This window comes from Littorina saxatilis, unplaced genomic scaffold, assembly GCF_037325665.1.
Source record: "Littorina saxatilis isolate snail1 unplaced genomic scaffold, US_GU_Lsax_2.0 scaffold_1319, whole genome shotgun sequence".
Lineage (NCBI taxonomy): Eukaryota > Metazoa > Mollusca > Gastropoda > Littorinimorpha > Littorinidae > Littorina > Littorina saxatilis.
In genome coordinates this window covers 10,956-28,843 of record NW_027127604.1, presented here as the reverse complement: position 1 = coordinate 28,843, position 17,888 = coordinate 10,956, and the positions used below count along the sequence as shown (strand labels likewise).

General features: G+C 41.5%; 1 protein-coding gene across 1 annotated transcript; it reads right to left on the bottom strand.

Annotated features, from left to right (window-relative positions):
• Positions 1-13,278: 13,278 nt before the first annotated feature.
• Positions 13,279-17,622, bottom strand: LOC138956014 (fibrinogen-like protein 1; the record flags this gene model as incomplete). The annotated part of the gene is made up of 5 exons (XM_070327488.1): positions 13,279-13,948; positions 14,504-14,851; positions 15,455-15,546; positions 16,123-16,210; positions 17,327-17,622. Coding segments are annotated over 5 exons (1,019 nt in total), but the record flags the coding sequence as incomplete, so codon positions are not given.
• Between the last annotated feature and the right edge of the window lie 266 nt (positions 17,623-17,888).

Sequence of the window (17,888 nt, the reverse complement as noted above, 5' to 3'; positions counted from 1 at the left end):
CAGAGTCTGTGTGTGTAATACTGCCTTGCTCTGCTGAGTTTGTGTGTTATACCGCTTTGCTCTGCTGAGTGTGTGTATTTGTGTTAATTACGGTCTGTCTGTATATTCTTTTGTCTGTTCGTCTGTCACTCAAGGGTAAACCGGCACGATTAGCTTAGTGGTAAGGCGTCCGCCCCGTGATCGGGAGGTCGTGGGTTTGAACCTCGGCCGGTGTCACGATTTCATCTTTCGCCTGTGTACATATTTCCCCCTCGATATTTACTCGAGACCGAAATGTTGTTTCCTGGTAAAATTAAGAAGAGAAATTATTTATGGACGAAAAGCATGTCAGTTTCTTGCATGTGAAAAAAATTGGTTGTGAAATTAAATAGATTTCACTCCCAAAATCGAATTCTTCGAAAACGTGTACCGAGTGGTTACGTCCCTTGAGTAAGAAGGGAAACATTTTAGGATGAATCAAATTTCTAAGTTAAATAAAATAATTGGTTGGACAAATTTGGCCCCATGAATGTAAGGTACACAAGGTCGCTCATCAGTACTATCGAAGGGTGTTTTTTTTGTTCAGTGTAGAGTTTATACTAGATCAACGAGGCCGAAAATCGAAATATCAACACGGCGAAAGATGAAAACGTCACACCGGGTCATACCTAAGACTTTAAAATTGGAAATCTAGTGGCTGATCCACATCCCATTTTGGTGCAATCCCATTTTGCCGCCGTCCTGAGGCTGCAGAAAGAGCCAGCGGTCATAACTCTATAGAGAGTGCCCAACGCATCGGTGGCCTATGGCGTGTGTACCCTGCTACCAAAGAAGGTAGACACACCTTACTTATCGGTGGTTTTGTTGTGCGGGGGGTACAAGTCTCTGTCACTGACAAAAATCCCTTCATTGTGCTAGCAGCGGATGGTAGGCAGGATGAGAGCCCTTCGACTAAAGTCACTGTGAGTAACATTCCACTTTCTTTTTCTGATCTGGAAATCTCCAAAGCTGTGCATTCTCTGGGAGTTGAACTTCGCTCCAAGATTATTCTAGAAAGGGATAGAGACAGCAACGGCAAACTCACCAGATGGAAAACAGGCAGGCGGTTTCTCTACATTACCACTCCCCCCGAACCCCTCCCCCGTACAGTTAGCATAGGCCCCTTTAAAGCTACCCTCTACCATAGAGAACAGGCAAAGAGAGTCCGGCAACTGCACGCAGAATGTGGGCGCTGCTTTGAACAGTCTCACTCCACAGCACAGTGCCCCAACCCCGTTAAATGCAAGCAGTGTCTAAAAGACAACCACAAAGCAGGTGACCCTGACTGTGACATGACCCCTGTCAACAACATGCCCCCTCCCCATCCTCCTCCCCCTCCCCCGTCCAACACTAGCACACAGCCCAAGGCGCCAGAGAGACAGAGACAACGAAGTCCCAGTACCTCTCCCAGCAGAGACAGAGGTCGCTCTAGGACGACGAAGCCTAAACATATCTCTGGGCAGCGCACCCTGCACGGATTTAGTAAAAGAGACGGCAGCTCAGCGAAGCGACAACGATCACGGTCCGGATCTCCGCAACAAAACATGAGCCCGACAACGCAGAACACGAAACAAGCGAGGCTATCAGTGTCACGCACATCCGACAACACTAGCGATGCAAACAATGACACGTGCATCAGGCCTGAAAACGAACTCAGCAACTCACAGGATGCGGACAGTTCCCTATGCTGACCCGTAACCCGTGACCGCGCCCCCGTGTTTACGTGTGCTTTCACGTGCCTCGCGACTTGGCTATGTTAAAGGACAACGAGATGGTTTTTGCGACATTATGATAGACGTGTGTAATGAATGGCGTTTCAATATGTTCTCTTAATGTGAGAGGATTGCGCAACAAAAGAAAAAGAAGATCATTATTTGATTTATTTAAAAAAAGAAAGTATGATTTAATATGTTTGCAAGAATCGTACATTACTGACGATGTAAAAGACCAGTGGGAGAGAGAATGGGGTGGAAAAGTGTATCACTCATCACTTACATGTCAAAGAATGGGACAAATGATCCTAATGAAAAAGAGTTACAGTTGTGATGTGGAAATAATGTTTAAAACAGAAAGAATATTATGTGTGAAAGTTATTTCGGATAACAATTGTTTTTACGTGGTGAACGTTTATTTTCCTAATAATTCTTTGGAAAAAAGTCAATTGTGGAAACAAGTAAATGAGTATTTAGAAAATTTAGATGGTGAGAAAATAATCTGTGGTGATTTTAATTGTGTTTTGAATAACGATTTAGATATTGTAAGTGGAGAAAAGCATAAAACGGTTGATGTGGTAAATTTCCAGCAATTCTTAAATAATAATGTCTTAAATGATGTATGGCGCCTGTTTCACACAGATGAAAGGGAGTTTTCCTGGAGTAGGAAGAACCCCTTTATAGCCCGTCGTCTCGATTATATTTTCGTTTCTGATCATTTATTTGATAAAACCCTTTTTTGTAATATTTTGTCAGTACCACACACAGATCATCGTTTGCTTGAACTCAAAATTCAGTTTGTAAATATCAAACGTGGTCCCTCTTATTGGAAATTCAATAACCAATTATTGAGTGATAAATTTTTTGTTGATCTGATGAATGATTTGATTGATGCCTTTTTATTAGAAAATATGGATACGAATGCTCACTTAAAATGGGAATTATTGAAAGTACGAATGCGTGATTTGTGTACAGCCTATGCAGCAGGAAGGAAACGAAAACAAACTAATTATTGTGTTTCTCTTCAGAGGGAATTAGATGAATCTGATACACTATTAGCCAATAAACCACAGGATGAGACACTTTTGATAAAGAGAGAAAATATTAAATCAGAGCTTGAGGTACTGTCACTGGAAAAAGCCAAAAGTGCCCAAGTTCGTTCCCGTGTCCAGTTTATTGAAGAAGGGGAGAAGAACACCAAATATTTTTTGAACTTGGAAAAAAGTAAAGCCAATATGAAAATTATGGACCGGTTGCAAACAAAAGATGGAAGGGTAGTAAATACACAGCAAGAAATTATGAAAGAGCAGGTACGTTTTTTTAAAGATGCATATGAAAAACAATCTGAATTTAACGAAGTGAGCGCACAGGAATTTGTACAAGATTTGAATATACCGTTTCTCTCCAATGACCAAAAAGGCAATCTAGATTCTGATATTACCAAAGAGGAATTAACAGTTGCTCTAAAACTATTAAATAACGATTCAGCCCCAGGTCTAGATGGCCTCACTACCTGTTTTTATAAAGTATTTTGGCTGAAGATTAGGGATGTTGTTCATGCCTTCTTTATATCATCCTTTGCTAATGGCGAGTTATCGACCACTCAAAAACAAGCTGTCTTGACATTAATCCATAAAGGGAAAGAATTGCCCAGAGATGATCTCGGGAATTGGAGACCCATATCTCTGACTAACACAGATTACAAGATACTCGCAAAATGTCTGGCAAGGAGACTTTCAACTGTAATTGGTGATATTATTCATGAAAATCAGGTTGGTTTTATGAAAGGTAGGAAAATTAGCACAATGATTAGACTTATTGATGACACCATAGATATTATGAATACAATGGATAAACCTGGAGTTTTATTGGCAGTTGATTTTCGACGCGCTTTTGATAGCATATCCAAAGACTTTATTTTGTTTGCTTTTGATAAGTTTGGTTTTGGAGACAATTTTAAGAAATGGGCTTCGGTTATCATGAATAACAGTCAAAGTTGTATTAATTATACAGGGTGGATATCTGAGCATTTCCCTGTGGAATCAGGCATCCGTCAAGGATGCCCATTCTCGCCGATGGCATTTATTATAGCCCTTGAATTGTTAGCAATTAAGATTCGTTCAGATGAAGATGTTGAGGGTATCCGGCTACCCATGTCACCCTTTGAGGTATCACCAATGAGGGTCCTAAAACTGCTCTTATATGCCGATGATGTCACCCTTTTTTTTACATGATCAAAGAGATCTGGAAAGAGCTTTACATATTTTAAACATGTTTAAAGCTGTTTCCAATTTAGAAGTGAATGTAAATAAAACTGAAGCCATGTGGATTGGGTCAAACAAATACTGTACTGACCAATATTTTGGTCTTAAATGGAAACGGAAAGTAAAAATCGTTGGAATTGTTTTTTCAAACAATATACCTGCGTCATCAATTGAAGACAACTGGTCTAAGAAAATTCAACGTATGCAACAAATAATTTTTAATTGGTCCAAAAGAAACTTAAGTATACAAGGTAAAATTTGCATTGTTAAAACCTTTCTTATATCTCAGTTCGTTTATATCTTCCAGTCTCTAGCAGTGCCTTATCATGTTTTACATCAAATTAATTCCATTTTGTTCAGGTTTATTTGGAAGAAAAAATATTCAAATACACGGGCGTTTGAAAAAGTAAAACGAACAATTATGTGTAAATTAAAAGATGATGGTGGATTAAATATGATAAATGTTGTGGATATGCACAACTCATTTATGATGTCGTGGGCTATTGGTCTGCAGAACTCTACAGACAATTACTGGTCTGTCACTCCTAGATATGTTTTTTCAAGTTTGGGTAATGGTTTGTCCTGTTTTGACTCTAATGCATCCTCCAAGAAGCTGGTTGGCGTTGTTAACTGCAGATCGGTCTTTTGGAGACAAGTATTGTTAACCTGGCTAGACAACAAACACATTTTGTATGAAAAGTATGATGCCACACCTGTTCCATTGATGAATCAATGTATATGGAACAACATGAATATACAATATAAACATAAATGCCTCTTTTTCAAAGATTTTATTAAATGTCATATTTATCATGTAAAGGATGTCATGAATGAAATCGGTGACATGATTTCATTTGAAGAATTATGTCAAAAGGTTGCTTATAAACCAGCCAGACAATTTGAGTATAATGCGTTATGTACAGCACTTAAAACAAAACTGATTAACGCATTGCCATACCGATATGTTCTGTTGCAGGGTTTGACTCGTATTGGTAATATTACACCAAAGGAAATAAGAACTGTTTTGGTTAATTTCGAGGTACAAACTCCGAGCGCCTGTTCTTTTTGGCAAAGAAAGCATAATATTGTTCTGGAATCAAGACACTGGCTGTTAGCTGTTAATTGTACAAAAGAAGAACGACTGCGTCTGCTTCATTGGAAAATTTTACACAGAATTTACCCAACGAATATTTTACTAAACAAGATGGGTTTATGTCAAACTAATAATTGTGAAGTTTGTAATGAACTGGATACACTTGAGCACTTCTTTTTTCATTGTCAAGAGGTGAGGAACGTTTGGAAACTATGTAAAGACTTTATTTTTAAGCAAATTTATTATAATATAACTTTGAATGAAACAGATATATTATTTGGTTTTTGGAATGAAAATTTAAAAAACGATCAAATTTACTTTATAAATTATTGTATTTTGATAACAAAAATGACCATAGGAAAATTTAAGTATGGGAAGAAGTTAGACTTACGTATTTTATTGGAATTAGAGTTAAACATTAGACAGAAATTTATGTTTTGTATAATATAAAGTTGATTATGTTATACAGAAAGAGACCAAGGAAGAAGGATGCTCCCCGCCTTAAAGAAAAAAAAAAAAAAAAAAAAAAAAAAAAAAAATTACAAAAATCGGGCAAAAAATATGGGTTGAAGCATCCTGCATGCAACTGAGGTCAAAAAAAACAAAAACAAAAAACAAAAACAAAAAAAAACATCCCATTTTGGTGCAATCCCATTTTGCCGCCGTCCCATTTTTTTCCCCATCCCATTTTCGCGACATTTCACAAGCCAAGCGTCATTTTATAAAATTTATAATTTTGGATGATTAATGAGATGAGGATGATTATAATGATGATGCTATGGATTTCCAATTTGGATTGAGACTACGTGACAGGGCATTTTACTAACATGTCATAACAATAGCGCGACATCCCATTTTGACACCATATCCCGTTTGGCCGCCATGCCGTTTCACCGTATTCCATTTATCCCCCATCCCATTGTCGCGACATTTCACAAGCCAAGCGTCATTTTACTACCGTGTCATAAAAATAGCACGTCATCCCATTTTGACACCATCCCATTTGGCCGCCATCACATTTTTTATTTATTCTTCTTGCCAAGCCTCACTATACTACTATACTGCGTTATTCAACTAGGAAGACATTCCGTTTACGCCAAATTCCATTTTTGCCACAATCCAAAATGTCGCGAAATAGAGATGGCGGCAAAATGGGATGACGGCAAAACGGCATGGCGACAAAATGGAATGTGGCGCTAGTGGTTTGACACGGTGGTAAAATGACACATGGCCTATGAAATGTCGCAAAAATGGGATGGGGGCAAAATGGGATAACGGCGAAACGGGATTGCGCCAAAATGGGAAGTGGAGCTAATGGTACATGACATGGTGGTAAAATGACACTTGGCCTGTAAAATGTCGCAAAAATGGGATGGGGGCGAAATGGGCTAACGGCCAAACGGGATTGCGCCAAAATGGGATGTGGGGCTATTGGTAAATGATATGGTGGTAAAATGACACTAGGCCTGAGAAATGTCGCCAAAATGGGATGGGGGCGAATTGGGATAACGGCGAAACAGGACTAATAGATCCCTTGACTTGGGGTAGTGCGACTCTGTCACTGCTAGCTTTCCACTCGGAGGAAGCGACCGGAATTTCCCAACGATGGGACATCCTAGTAATGAATTTTTTTTTTTTAATTCCTAAAATTAACAGAGTCGCGCTACCCCAAAAGTCAAGGAATTTCGTGTTTGTCCCTTGACTTTGGAGATGACAAGAAAATATCGGGCGCAAAAACGTGATTTGTAAAATTTTTCACAACATATGTCGCCTAGCGCCATGTATGTGATGAAACCATTCATATAGCTCTGCGGGAGCTCTGCACTTTTGGACGTCCCCATTTCACTGCTGTACAGCAAACATCGTCCCCAAATACCTGTTTGTTTCTCAAAAATCACGCTGGAGGTTGCATTTTATGTAATAACCTCCTGAAATGAGTTTTGACACTTTAGAATGGCATGTAAAATGACACATGGCCTATGAAATGTCGCAAAAATGGGATGGGGGCAAAATGGGATAACGGCCAAACGGGATTGCGCCAAAATGGGACGTGGAGCTAATGGTACATGACATGGTGGTAAAATGACACTTGGCCTGTAAAATGTCGCAAAAATGGGATGGGGGCGAAATGGGCTAACGGCCAAACGGGATTGCGCCAAAATGGGACGTGGAGCTAATGGTACATGACATGGTGGTAAAATGACACTTGGCCTGAGAAATGTCGCCAAAATGGTATGGGGGCGAATGGGGATAACGGCGAAACAGGACTAATAGATCCCTTGACTTGGGGTAGTGCGACTCTGTCACTGCTAGCTTTCCACTCGGAGGAAGCGACCGGAATTTCCCAACGATGAGGCATCCTAGTAATGAATTTTTTTTTTTTTTTAATTCTTAAAATTAACAGAGTCGCGCTACCCCAAAAGTCAAGGAATTTCGTGTTTGTCCCTTGACTTTGGAGATGACAAGAAAATATCGGGCGCAAAAACGTGATTTGTAAAATTTTTCACAACATATGTCGCCTAGCGCCATGTATGTGATGAAACCATTCATATAGCTCTGCGGGAGCTCTGCACTTTTGGACGTCCCCATTTCACTGCTGTACAGCAAACATCGTCCCCAAATACCTGTTTGTTTCTAAAAAATCACGCTGGAGGTTGCATTTTATGTAATAACCTCCTGAAATGAGTTTTGACACTTTAGAATGGCATGTAAAATGGCACATAACCTTTGAAATGTCGCAAAAATGGGATGGGGGCAAAATGGGATAACGGCCAAACGGGATTGCGTCAAAATGGGACGTGGAGCTAATGGTACATGACATGGTGGTAAAATGACACTTGGCCTGTAAAATGTCGCAAAAATGGGATGGGGGCGAAATGGGCTAACGGCGAAACGGGATTGCGCCAAAATGGGATGTGGAGCTAATGGTACATGATATGGTGGTAAAATGACACTTGGCCTGAGAAATGTCGCCAAAATGGGATGGGGGCGAATTGGGATAACGGCGAAACAGGACTAATAGATCCCTTGACTTGGGGTAGTGCGACTCTGTCACTGCTAGCTTTCCACTCGGAGGAAGCGACCGGAATTTCCCAACGATGGGGCATCCTAGTAATTAATTTTTTTTTTTTTTTTAATTCTTAAAATTAACAGAGTCGCGCTACCCCAAAAGTCAAGGAATTTCGTGTTTGTCCCTTGACTTTGGAGATGACAAGAAAATATCGGGCGCAAAAACGTGATTTGTAAAATTTTTCACAACATATGTCGCCTAGCGCCATGTATGTGATGAAACCATTCATATAGCTCTGCGGGAGCTCTGCACTTTTGGACGTCCCCATTTCACTGCTGTACAGCAAACATCGTCCCCAAATACCTGTTTGTTTCTCAAAAATCACGCTGGAGGTTGCATTTTATGTAATAACCTCCTGAAATGAGTTTTGACACTTTAGAATGGCATTTAACGCTCATTGAAGTTTTAACAAACTTTCTAACACCTAAAACATTCATAGCACCGATAACGTAATTCTAGCTCTGCACTTTGTGTACACATACGTCCCCATTTCACTGCTGTACAGCAAACATCGTCCCCAAATGTCTGTTTTTCTAAAAATCACGCTGGAGGTTGCATTTTATGTAATAACCTCCTGAAATGAGTTTTCACACTTTAAAATGGCATTTAACGCTCATTGAAGTTTTAAGAAACTTTCTAACACTTAAAACAAAAGAGACCCCAAATGCCTGTGTTTTGAGCAAGATGGCATTTTGATACACAGCCGACCCCAAATGACTGTAAAACCACCTATGTGTGTGTGTGTGTGTGTGTGTGTGTGTGTGTGTGTGTGTGTGTGTGTGTGTGTGTGTGTGTGTGTGTGTATGTGTGTGAAAGAGAGAGAGAATGGTTTGGAAAATATGGTCACTATGAGTGATAAAGCTGATGAAATTGGTTAAAGAGGAATACGTTATACCCTTCCCCCGAACTTTATATGACATTAATGTGAACGGTCTTGTTTTCTACTTTTCTTTTGAGAAACAGAAACAGCTTGTGTGTGGAAATACATCAAATCTTAATCTTGAAGTAACTTCTTGCACTAAAGAGGCTGTGGTCAGTTACTATCAAATTGCTTTGTGTTGTATATAAAATTTAAGTTGAGGAGTTTAATCACAGGTCCCGGGGCCGATCCCACTTTATTTTGAGTCCACTGGCCTAGTCCACCTTTTTTCCTGATAGATTTGCTATCAAGGGTCAAGGCCAGTTCTAAAAGGGACGCTATCCACACCAATAATTTGTACATCAAAAGAAATTTGTGGGAGTGACTGATAAGAATGGAACGAGGGTATAAGTGTGTGTTCTGTACAGGCTCTGGTAGACAGAAACCAGCTGTAATTCTAATGTTAGCCGCATGTAATCACACAAAAGTGTTGCTAAAAGGTGGAAGCGAATTCGGCGAACCTGAAACCACCAGTCACGGCCGAGCATGGTCTCTCCATCACGTCCCATCACTATGGACCAAGGGAAGGACACGCTGCCTCCTACACATGCCGTGATCTTCGCCTTGTCTTCAGGGCCTCCGTTCCACTGATACGCCTCCAACGCTGTACAGTGAACAGGTGTCGATCAAAAAACTATTGTAATATTATTCATGTCATTTTTTACACCACGTTCCTGTAAACCATCACAGACACTGTCAGGCGTTTACACACAATACAAACACCCTTTTGTCCAAACAATCACCGCTTGAGTGCCCTCCGTAAAGAGCGAGCAATTTTCAAAGAATTTATTTTTGCGTGGCCAGCCGGATTGTCTGATCAGACTTTTAAAATCTAATTAATAATTAGATAGCTTGTTACACAAACATTCTTAAATCATGAAAGAATTCTTTTTTCATCAATTGAGACAAGATCAGTACAACTCGAAGTTTTGAACGTTTTTTAAAAAGGTGGCCCGGAAGTGTGTCCCGCAAAACGTGTTTCTCGTAGCAGACGAATTATTCTGCATGTCGCCAGTTTCTTTGAACGTCAACCGCCACCGCTCAATTCGTGTGACTCGCAGCCGTTTGGTGCGTTTTAGATTCAGAGGTACACAATAACGTGCTATTGCAGATGCAGCAAGTCGCATTGAAATCACAAACTGACTACTAAATTGGGAAAAAAGGAAAGTGGATCACACGGTTTCACGATGGCTCAGGGGTTAGATAAACCACGAAAACAGGTGTGTGGTTTACGCGAGTTAAATAGTCATTCAAACGAACTGAGTCATTTAATGCCATTAAATGCTATTGCAAGTGTGTTCGATAAGGTCAGAACTGCTTTTTTCATGAGAAGATTTAAATCGTTCTGTAAACCATTTGAGAAGGACTGGGGCTTTAATTCCATTGGGTCCAGGTTTCTTGAGAAGAAAACATTGAAATTCACTTGCATTTGTACAGGTTAGTATAACAAGTGTGTTTAAATCTAAATAAAAAAGTTAGATTCGGGTATATAGCTATTCTGATGGACACGTGGGGGAATTCGGGGGCTGTGATTGGATGGTCTCTTCCGATCATCAAAGCATAATGCTACGGAAGTCGGCCATTTTTGCCAATATCCAAAAGCATATTGACAATAACAAAGACGCATGGTTCCGGTTTACCCATCTGTACCACACGATGTTACAATCGACAACAGCACACACTGACAACTTGAAATTCTTCTCGGGAATGTTTTTCAGCTTTACACATGTCAACAACATATCCTTTTCTGCTTATTTCCTGATGAAACAGGACTAAACCAATTATTTTCTGTCCCTAAACACCACACAATTTCCAAAATCAAAAGATGTAGTGACGGGCGCTGTGGCGGGGTGGTAAGACGTCGGCCTTTTAATCGGAAGGTCGAGGGTTCGAATCCCGGCCGCTGTCGCCTGGTGGGTTAAGTGTGGAGATTTTTCCGATCTCCCAGGTCAACTTATGTGCAGATCTGCTAGTGGCTTATCCCCCTTCGTGTGTACACGCAAGCACAAGACCAAGTGCGCACGGAAAAGATCCTGTAATCCATGTCAGAGTTCGGTGGGTTATAGAAACACGAACATACCCAGCATGCTTCCTCCGAAAGCGGCGTATGGCTGCCTAAATGGCGGGGTAAAAACGGTCATACACGTAAAATTCCACTCGTGCAAAAACACGAGTGTACGTCTAAGCCCATGAACGAAGAAGAAGAAGAAGAAGAAGAAGAAGAAAGATGTAGTACAAACAGGGGAGTAAAACGGAACAGCCGTTTTTGTGTGCCTGTGTGAGCTAAGTTGCCGACTGACACAAACTTTCGCATTCGGCTTTTCTTATCTCGTAACTCCACACTAAATACCCCAATTCCCCTCTGAAGTATTGATGTTCAACCCATGGCACTAACATTCATGTAGTCGTTTATAACTGAGGTTGAAAAATTCGCTTCATGACGAGACAAGTATAAATGCCATTCACCAAACTGAAAACTTCGCTGCCGTCTGTTCGACTGAATAAAATAGTAGAAGGGAGCAGAACAACAACAAAAATGCAAAACAAACAAGTGTAGAAGCAGCCTGCATGCAAATGAGGTCCCCCCAAAAGTTGAGAGGAATAAGTAAATAATAACACATGGATATGGTTTTCATGGTGCTCACATATTATTCATTAACAAATGCTGAATTCCAGTACAGATTATGTTAACACGAACATCCTTTCTTAGTAAACGATTGTGAGATAGGTTTATAAGGTGCACATGCCCACTGTGATACTCACCGCTTAACGCCACCACAAACAGCGCAACGCCGATCATCCGGAAACGAATCGACGTCATGGTCAGAGGATCATCTGAGTAGAGAATAATACTTTCTCCTCTGCTTCTTCTGCTTCTGCTTCTTCTGTTTCTTCTGCTTCTGCTTCTTCTTCGTTCCTCCACGGAGAGCCCGAATGCCGGTGTAACACGAAATTTTTACTCCGTGAAAAATTTACTCCGGAGTAAAAATGTCGTTCGAAATTCTTACTCCGAGTACACCTTTCGTACGAGAAAAAAACTCCCCAAGGCACGAAAAAATTACTCCCTCCACGAAATGTTGACTCCCCAAATGTTTTACTTCCAGTAAAAATCTCGGACGCGAAAATGGGATGCAGGCGAAGGGATAATGCCAATATGTGATCTCGCACAAACAAATGTCGCGCTACCCTCCCTCCACCCTTTCCACCACCAGGACTAGCAGGGGACAGGGGAGTAAAAGTTGCGTACACCTGGCGTGTGCAGTAAATTGCTCGTGTTAGTGTAGAATCATTTATTCGTTATTTATTCGCCAGGGGAGTACCATTTTCGACCTAAATGTTGACTCAGAGCACACCTGTCGTTCGAAGTAATTTTCTCGTGTTATGGGGGAGTATTTTTTTTCGTAAAGGGAGTAAACTTTTCGTGCGAAATTTTTACTCCGGAGTAATAATCTCGTAGGAGAAATTTTCTCGCGTGACACCGGCGTATCTTCTTGATAGATTATTTATAGGCACAAGAAGAGCAGAATAACGGTTGTAGGTCACAATTGTTGCGACGTCTTTTTCAACAAGAACTGGCAACAAAGCTGAGTTCAACGAAATCGGAGACATAGCACACTTATGATACGACGGTTTCATCTTTCTCTCCTCGTAAGAAGACGACAGGGGCTGCGAGGAAAGCGGAAGGGGGGTAGAGGTGACAGCAGTGCAAGAGCCGACTTTCAGATACACACTCACATACACACACACAAAATGCATTGCTGTATGAAATAATTATGAGAGAATAGTACATGACCTTATTGATTTCTACTGAGAGGAAAGAACAAGAGAAAATAACAGCTGCTTGTACCTTTGAAACACATAACCTATAGAAACATTTTAAAACGAAAGGAAAGAAGCAAGCTTGCAATATTCAAAGTAATAACACACACACACACACACACACACACGCACGCACACTCAAAATCACACACACACATACACACACACACACACAAACACACACACACACACACACACACACACACAAACACACACACACACACACACACACACACACACACACAAACACACACTCACACACACACACACACACACTACCAAGAAAGGCAGGAAACAAGACAATTGTATTAGTTATCGTTAGATTTGACTGTGATATCAACATTTATCAGTCTGAATGTCGAGAAAGCTGAAATCACACCAGATCGAGGTTGCTTTCCCTTGGTAATATTGAGTCAAAGAAACCCACGTGACATTGTAGACCAAGCACTGGTGAGCGTCTCATGACCGGCAATGTGTGTACAGCGGGACGCGATCACATTGGCAATGCACAGTCAGCTACGATGTGCGTACTTCCGTGCAAGAAGAGCGTTCTATTGAGCGAACACTGCAGAACACACAGATCGGAGCAAATCATCACTAGGATGTCAGTCGTTCACACGATTTCACTGGCACTGATCGCCGACCTCGCTGGGATACACGCCGCTCACTAGTGATTGGCCTACCATGTCACGTAGTTTTGGTTGCACCGGTATTTTTAAGGGTGAGCAACTCTTCCAAAACACATACAAACTCAGTTAACAGAGTTATTTCCGAACATCGTCTGTTTCAAAAAAAGAGAAAAAAAGAATCTTGTGACTGCGTGAAATGTCATTCAAACCGTGTTAACATATACTTCGCTCAGTTCTGATAAAACTCCCAAGTGCGAACAAGAGCAATTTCGACGCCCGTGAATCTGATTTCTCCGGATTCCGTCGGCCATATTCCTGCAAAGGGAGACGATCCAAGGCAGTTGACGCCGTACCATCCGGGTCCATCGATGGCGCAGCCCTGATTCCGATCTCCAGTTGCAAACTTGATGGGAGCTGTTGCATTCTTCACAGACAGAAACGACAAACAGCTTATAAGAATAAAGCTAATTTATTCGCTGGCACAATCTCTCGCACACTCGTTCATTAATTCAAACGAAAGTTAAAAGAAACCGGATTAATGTATTTTACCAGGTTCTTACATATATTTATCATTTTGATTTTTATACAATGAAAGTTTTTTTTTTTTTTTACTCCCATGAATAAAACTGCCACAACATTTTATTGAGAACAGAGGCAGAAGTATTCCAGCAATATCATAATTGGGCATCTTTGAGCCAGGGTGAGACAGAGTGGGACTGTTACTGGCCAAGAGGAAATGCCCAACAATGTTGCACTTTATTAATTAATCTTACTTTGGAACAAATAAAATTGGATAGAGCCGTGCTGTATGGCAGTACGCTTTCCCCAGTGAGAGAGGAGCCCGAATTTCCATGAGAGTAACCTCACAGGACGATATGATACTAATACCGATACCCATGCATACCGATACCGATACCAATACCAATACCAATACCAATACTCAACGCTACAGTCACATTTTGCTAACGTAAACACTTACTTGGAATCCGTCCACCGCAGTCTCAGTGCGGGAATACTTGCCTTTCTGGATAGTGAAAAATCTAGAATAGCTGAGATCGTACGACGAAGCTTCGTCACCAACCGCGAAGTTGTCGTAGAAGGCGCTGACAAATGTTCCTACTCCACGAAAAATGAAGTGGACGTTGTTAGGAGGCTGTGACGTCACAAAATAGAGGTTGTCCATACCGATGAAGTAGTTCTCAGAGTCAGGAACCACGTTGAGGTTGTCACCGAAGCCTGCCTTGAAGGCTGACCAGTTCAGAGGCAGGGAGAGACTGTTCTTTTTTATCAGAAAGGTGATTCCTCCATATTTCATTCCACACACTACCTGCAGATACAACGAGCACAGGTGCAGTGGCACGACAGAAAAGTTGTTTGATGTATTGGGAACGTCAGCTTTACGGGCTTATATTAAGCATCTGATGCGTTCAAATTTACAAATGTTAACTTTACCTGAAAGTAACGGCGACTCTTCACTAACCAGGCAGTTTCTCGACTGTTTATTTCAAAAACTTCTATTTTGCACAAGAATGACAACATCATAAAACAGCTAGCTCTACAACAAAACCAGCAGAGGCACCAACATCGACCACATTAAAAATACAACATAACTTTTTCAATACGAAAAGCTTCAAATGTCAAATGTGTGACAGCCCGAGATGATGATTATGCTAATAATGAAGATGCTGCTGCCGCTGCTGCTGCTGATGATGATGATGATGATGCTATTGCTGCTATTGTTGCTGCTGCTGCTGCTGCTGCTGCTGCTGCTGCAACTGCTGCTTCTGCTGCCGATGATGATGATGATGATGATGATGATGATGATGATGATGATGATGATGATGATGATGATGATGATGATGATGATGATGATGATGATGATGATGATGATGATGATGATGGATGTGTCCTTGATGTTGGACCCACATACTTTAAAAGGATGCGGAGATGCAACAGGCTGGATGTCGTACACACCATCATGGTCGGGTGACAGAAACCCCCTGTCATACGGCTCTGTGCAGTCTGCACGTGTAGCACAAAAACACTGTTCCTCATTTCTCGTTTAAAGCCGAACATCCGTCTCCAGGAGACAAAGATTTGATACAGGAGAAGGCCACAGAGATACATTTAGTGTTGCAAGCGACACCGGAAATATTAAAGGCACAAGAAAACAGAGGTATATCTGTCGCGCCTGCGATGTTGGTCTTTAATAGAACACATTCATTTTAAAATCCCAACCTCAACCTCCGTCCATTCTTTACGATTGACAGTATAACTCAAATGCTAATATAAAAATACTGGTTTCTCATACAATGTATGCTACTCTTTAAATCCCAATGTATATTTTGAATATCTTTATGATCAGCTCCCCAAATATATCCCAGGATGCATCTCAAACATCATTATTTTATTAATTGGCAAAAAAAAAATCTGGAATGATAAGTGTATAACGTACTGATAGGCAAATGTGAATAACATGAATGTATACGACATGCTTGCATTCATGAGGCTGTGATTGATAACAACTATCAAGACTCCTACCTCGAATCAGTCGTTCACATGTTCGTCCTCCATATTGTTTTGTGCACCAGCACTCACTTCCGTTCACGTGACCACCGTTTTGACACACAAGTTCCGTTGTTGTTTGCACTTCCGCTTCCGTGGTCGTCTCTACCTTTGACTGCTTCTGCGCATGTTCAGATGTATAAGTTAATGAAATGTCAACATGATAAGCCAGTCTTTCAACAGTGCGTTGTCTACTTTTCTATGTTTGCACACACTTGACCGGCACGGTTGGCCTAGTGGTAAGGCGTCCGCCCCGTGATCAGGAGGTCGTGGGTTCGAACCCCGGCCGGGTCATACCTAAGACTTTAAAATTGGCAATCTAGTGGCTGCTCCGCCTGGCGTCTGGCATTATGGGGTTAGTGCTAGGACTGGTTGGTCCGGTGTCAGAATAATGTGACTGGGTGAGACATGAAGCCTGTGCTGCGACTTCTGTCTTGTGTGTGGCGCACGTTATATGTCAAAGCAGCACCGCCCTGATATGGCCCTTCGTGGTCGGCTGGGCGTTAAGCAAACAAACAAACACAAATACTGAAAGAGAAATAGACGAAGATAGAATGTGTGATTATTTAGGTTTGTGGTGCACAGGGCTCCCCATACTGCGCGTCCCTGCGTCCTATACGCACTAGAAGCCCAAAACACGTACTGGAAATTTATTGCGGCGGTCCCGGGACGCACTAAAACTAAAAAGAACGGGTCCAGGGACGCCCTTTATTAACTTTAACGTGCTTGGTACTGTTTTCAGACTGTTGTTGTCAGTTAAATGTATACACACACACACACACACACACACACACACACACACACACACACACACACACACACACACACTCAGAGGCACATTGGCTGGCAGGTTTTGAATTTAAGGCCCCTGGAGGTTTGGACCCTCTGAAATCAAAGTGGGGGTCCCGGGACCCACTAGGAGAGGTATGTGCGTGGGGAGCCCTGGTCTGGTGTTCGCTTGTGTATTTGATTGTTGGTAACCCTCTGGAAACCATCTTTGAGTAACGTTTTCAAGTCAAATGATGACAAAAAATGATGGCAAGTACACGATGACAAAACATGGAAACAAACCCATTCATTTTCATTCATGAGCATACTCTAAAACATCTCACATAAGAATCAATGTGCTCGTGAGATACCGTGCACACACACACACACACACACACACACACACACACACACACACACACACACACACACACACAACCGCACCACAATACATTCAAAAATACCCTACCTTTTTAGCAGAATAGCACGACGAGGATTCTGCAGCAACCATTCCATCACAACCATCAGAATCAACGCCACTCAGCAAGGTGCAGTTGACTTTTCTTTCAAGCCGAGCCATGGTGGCGGTCTGTTCAATCGGGCATACACTAACCCCCTCACAGGCTGATGACTGCGAGCACATCTTGAAGCATGTCAAAGGCGATCGGACGTGGCCGATAGGCATGGCCTGACCGGTGAGAGCGAATCCTCTCGGACACCGGAAATACGTGTCCTGAATTACGGTTCCTTGGAGAGTTGCCAATACTGTTTGCAAAGCGTTTACACAGAGAAAAACTTGTGATAAGCGCAATAGACCACTGTTAAACATTTTGCCAAAATGCAAAGATAAGGGCTTACAGCACACGTTTAACTTACAGAAAATTAAGAGAGATTTGGACTCTTCTTCCCTTTTCCAGTACAAAATCAGACTCAAGAATATTCCGGAAAATGTACTTTTTCTTCTCTTTTTTCCTTTTTGTGCGTGATGATGCACGACTAGCTCATTTTGAAAGGCTCATGAGCAAACTTGT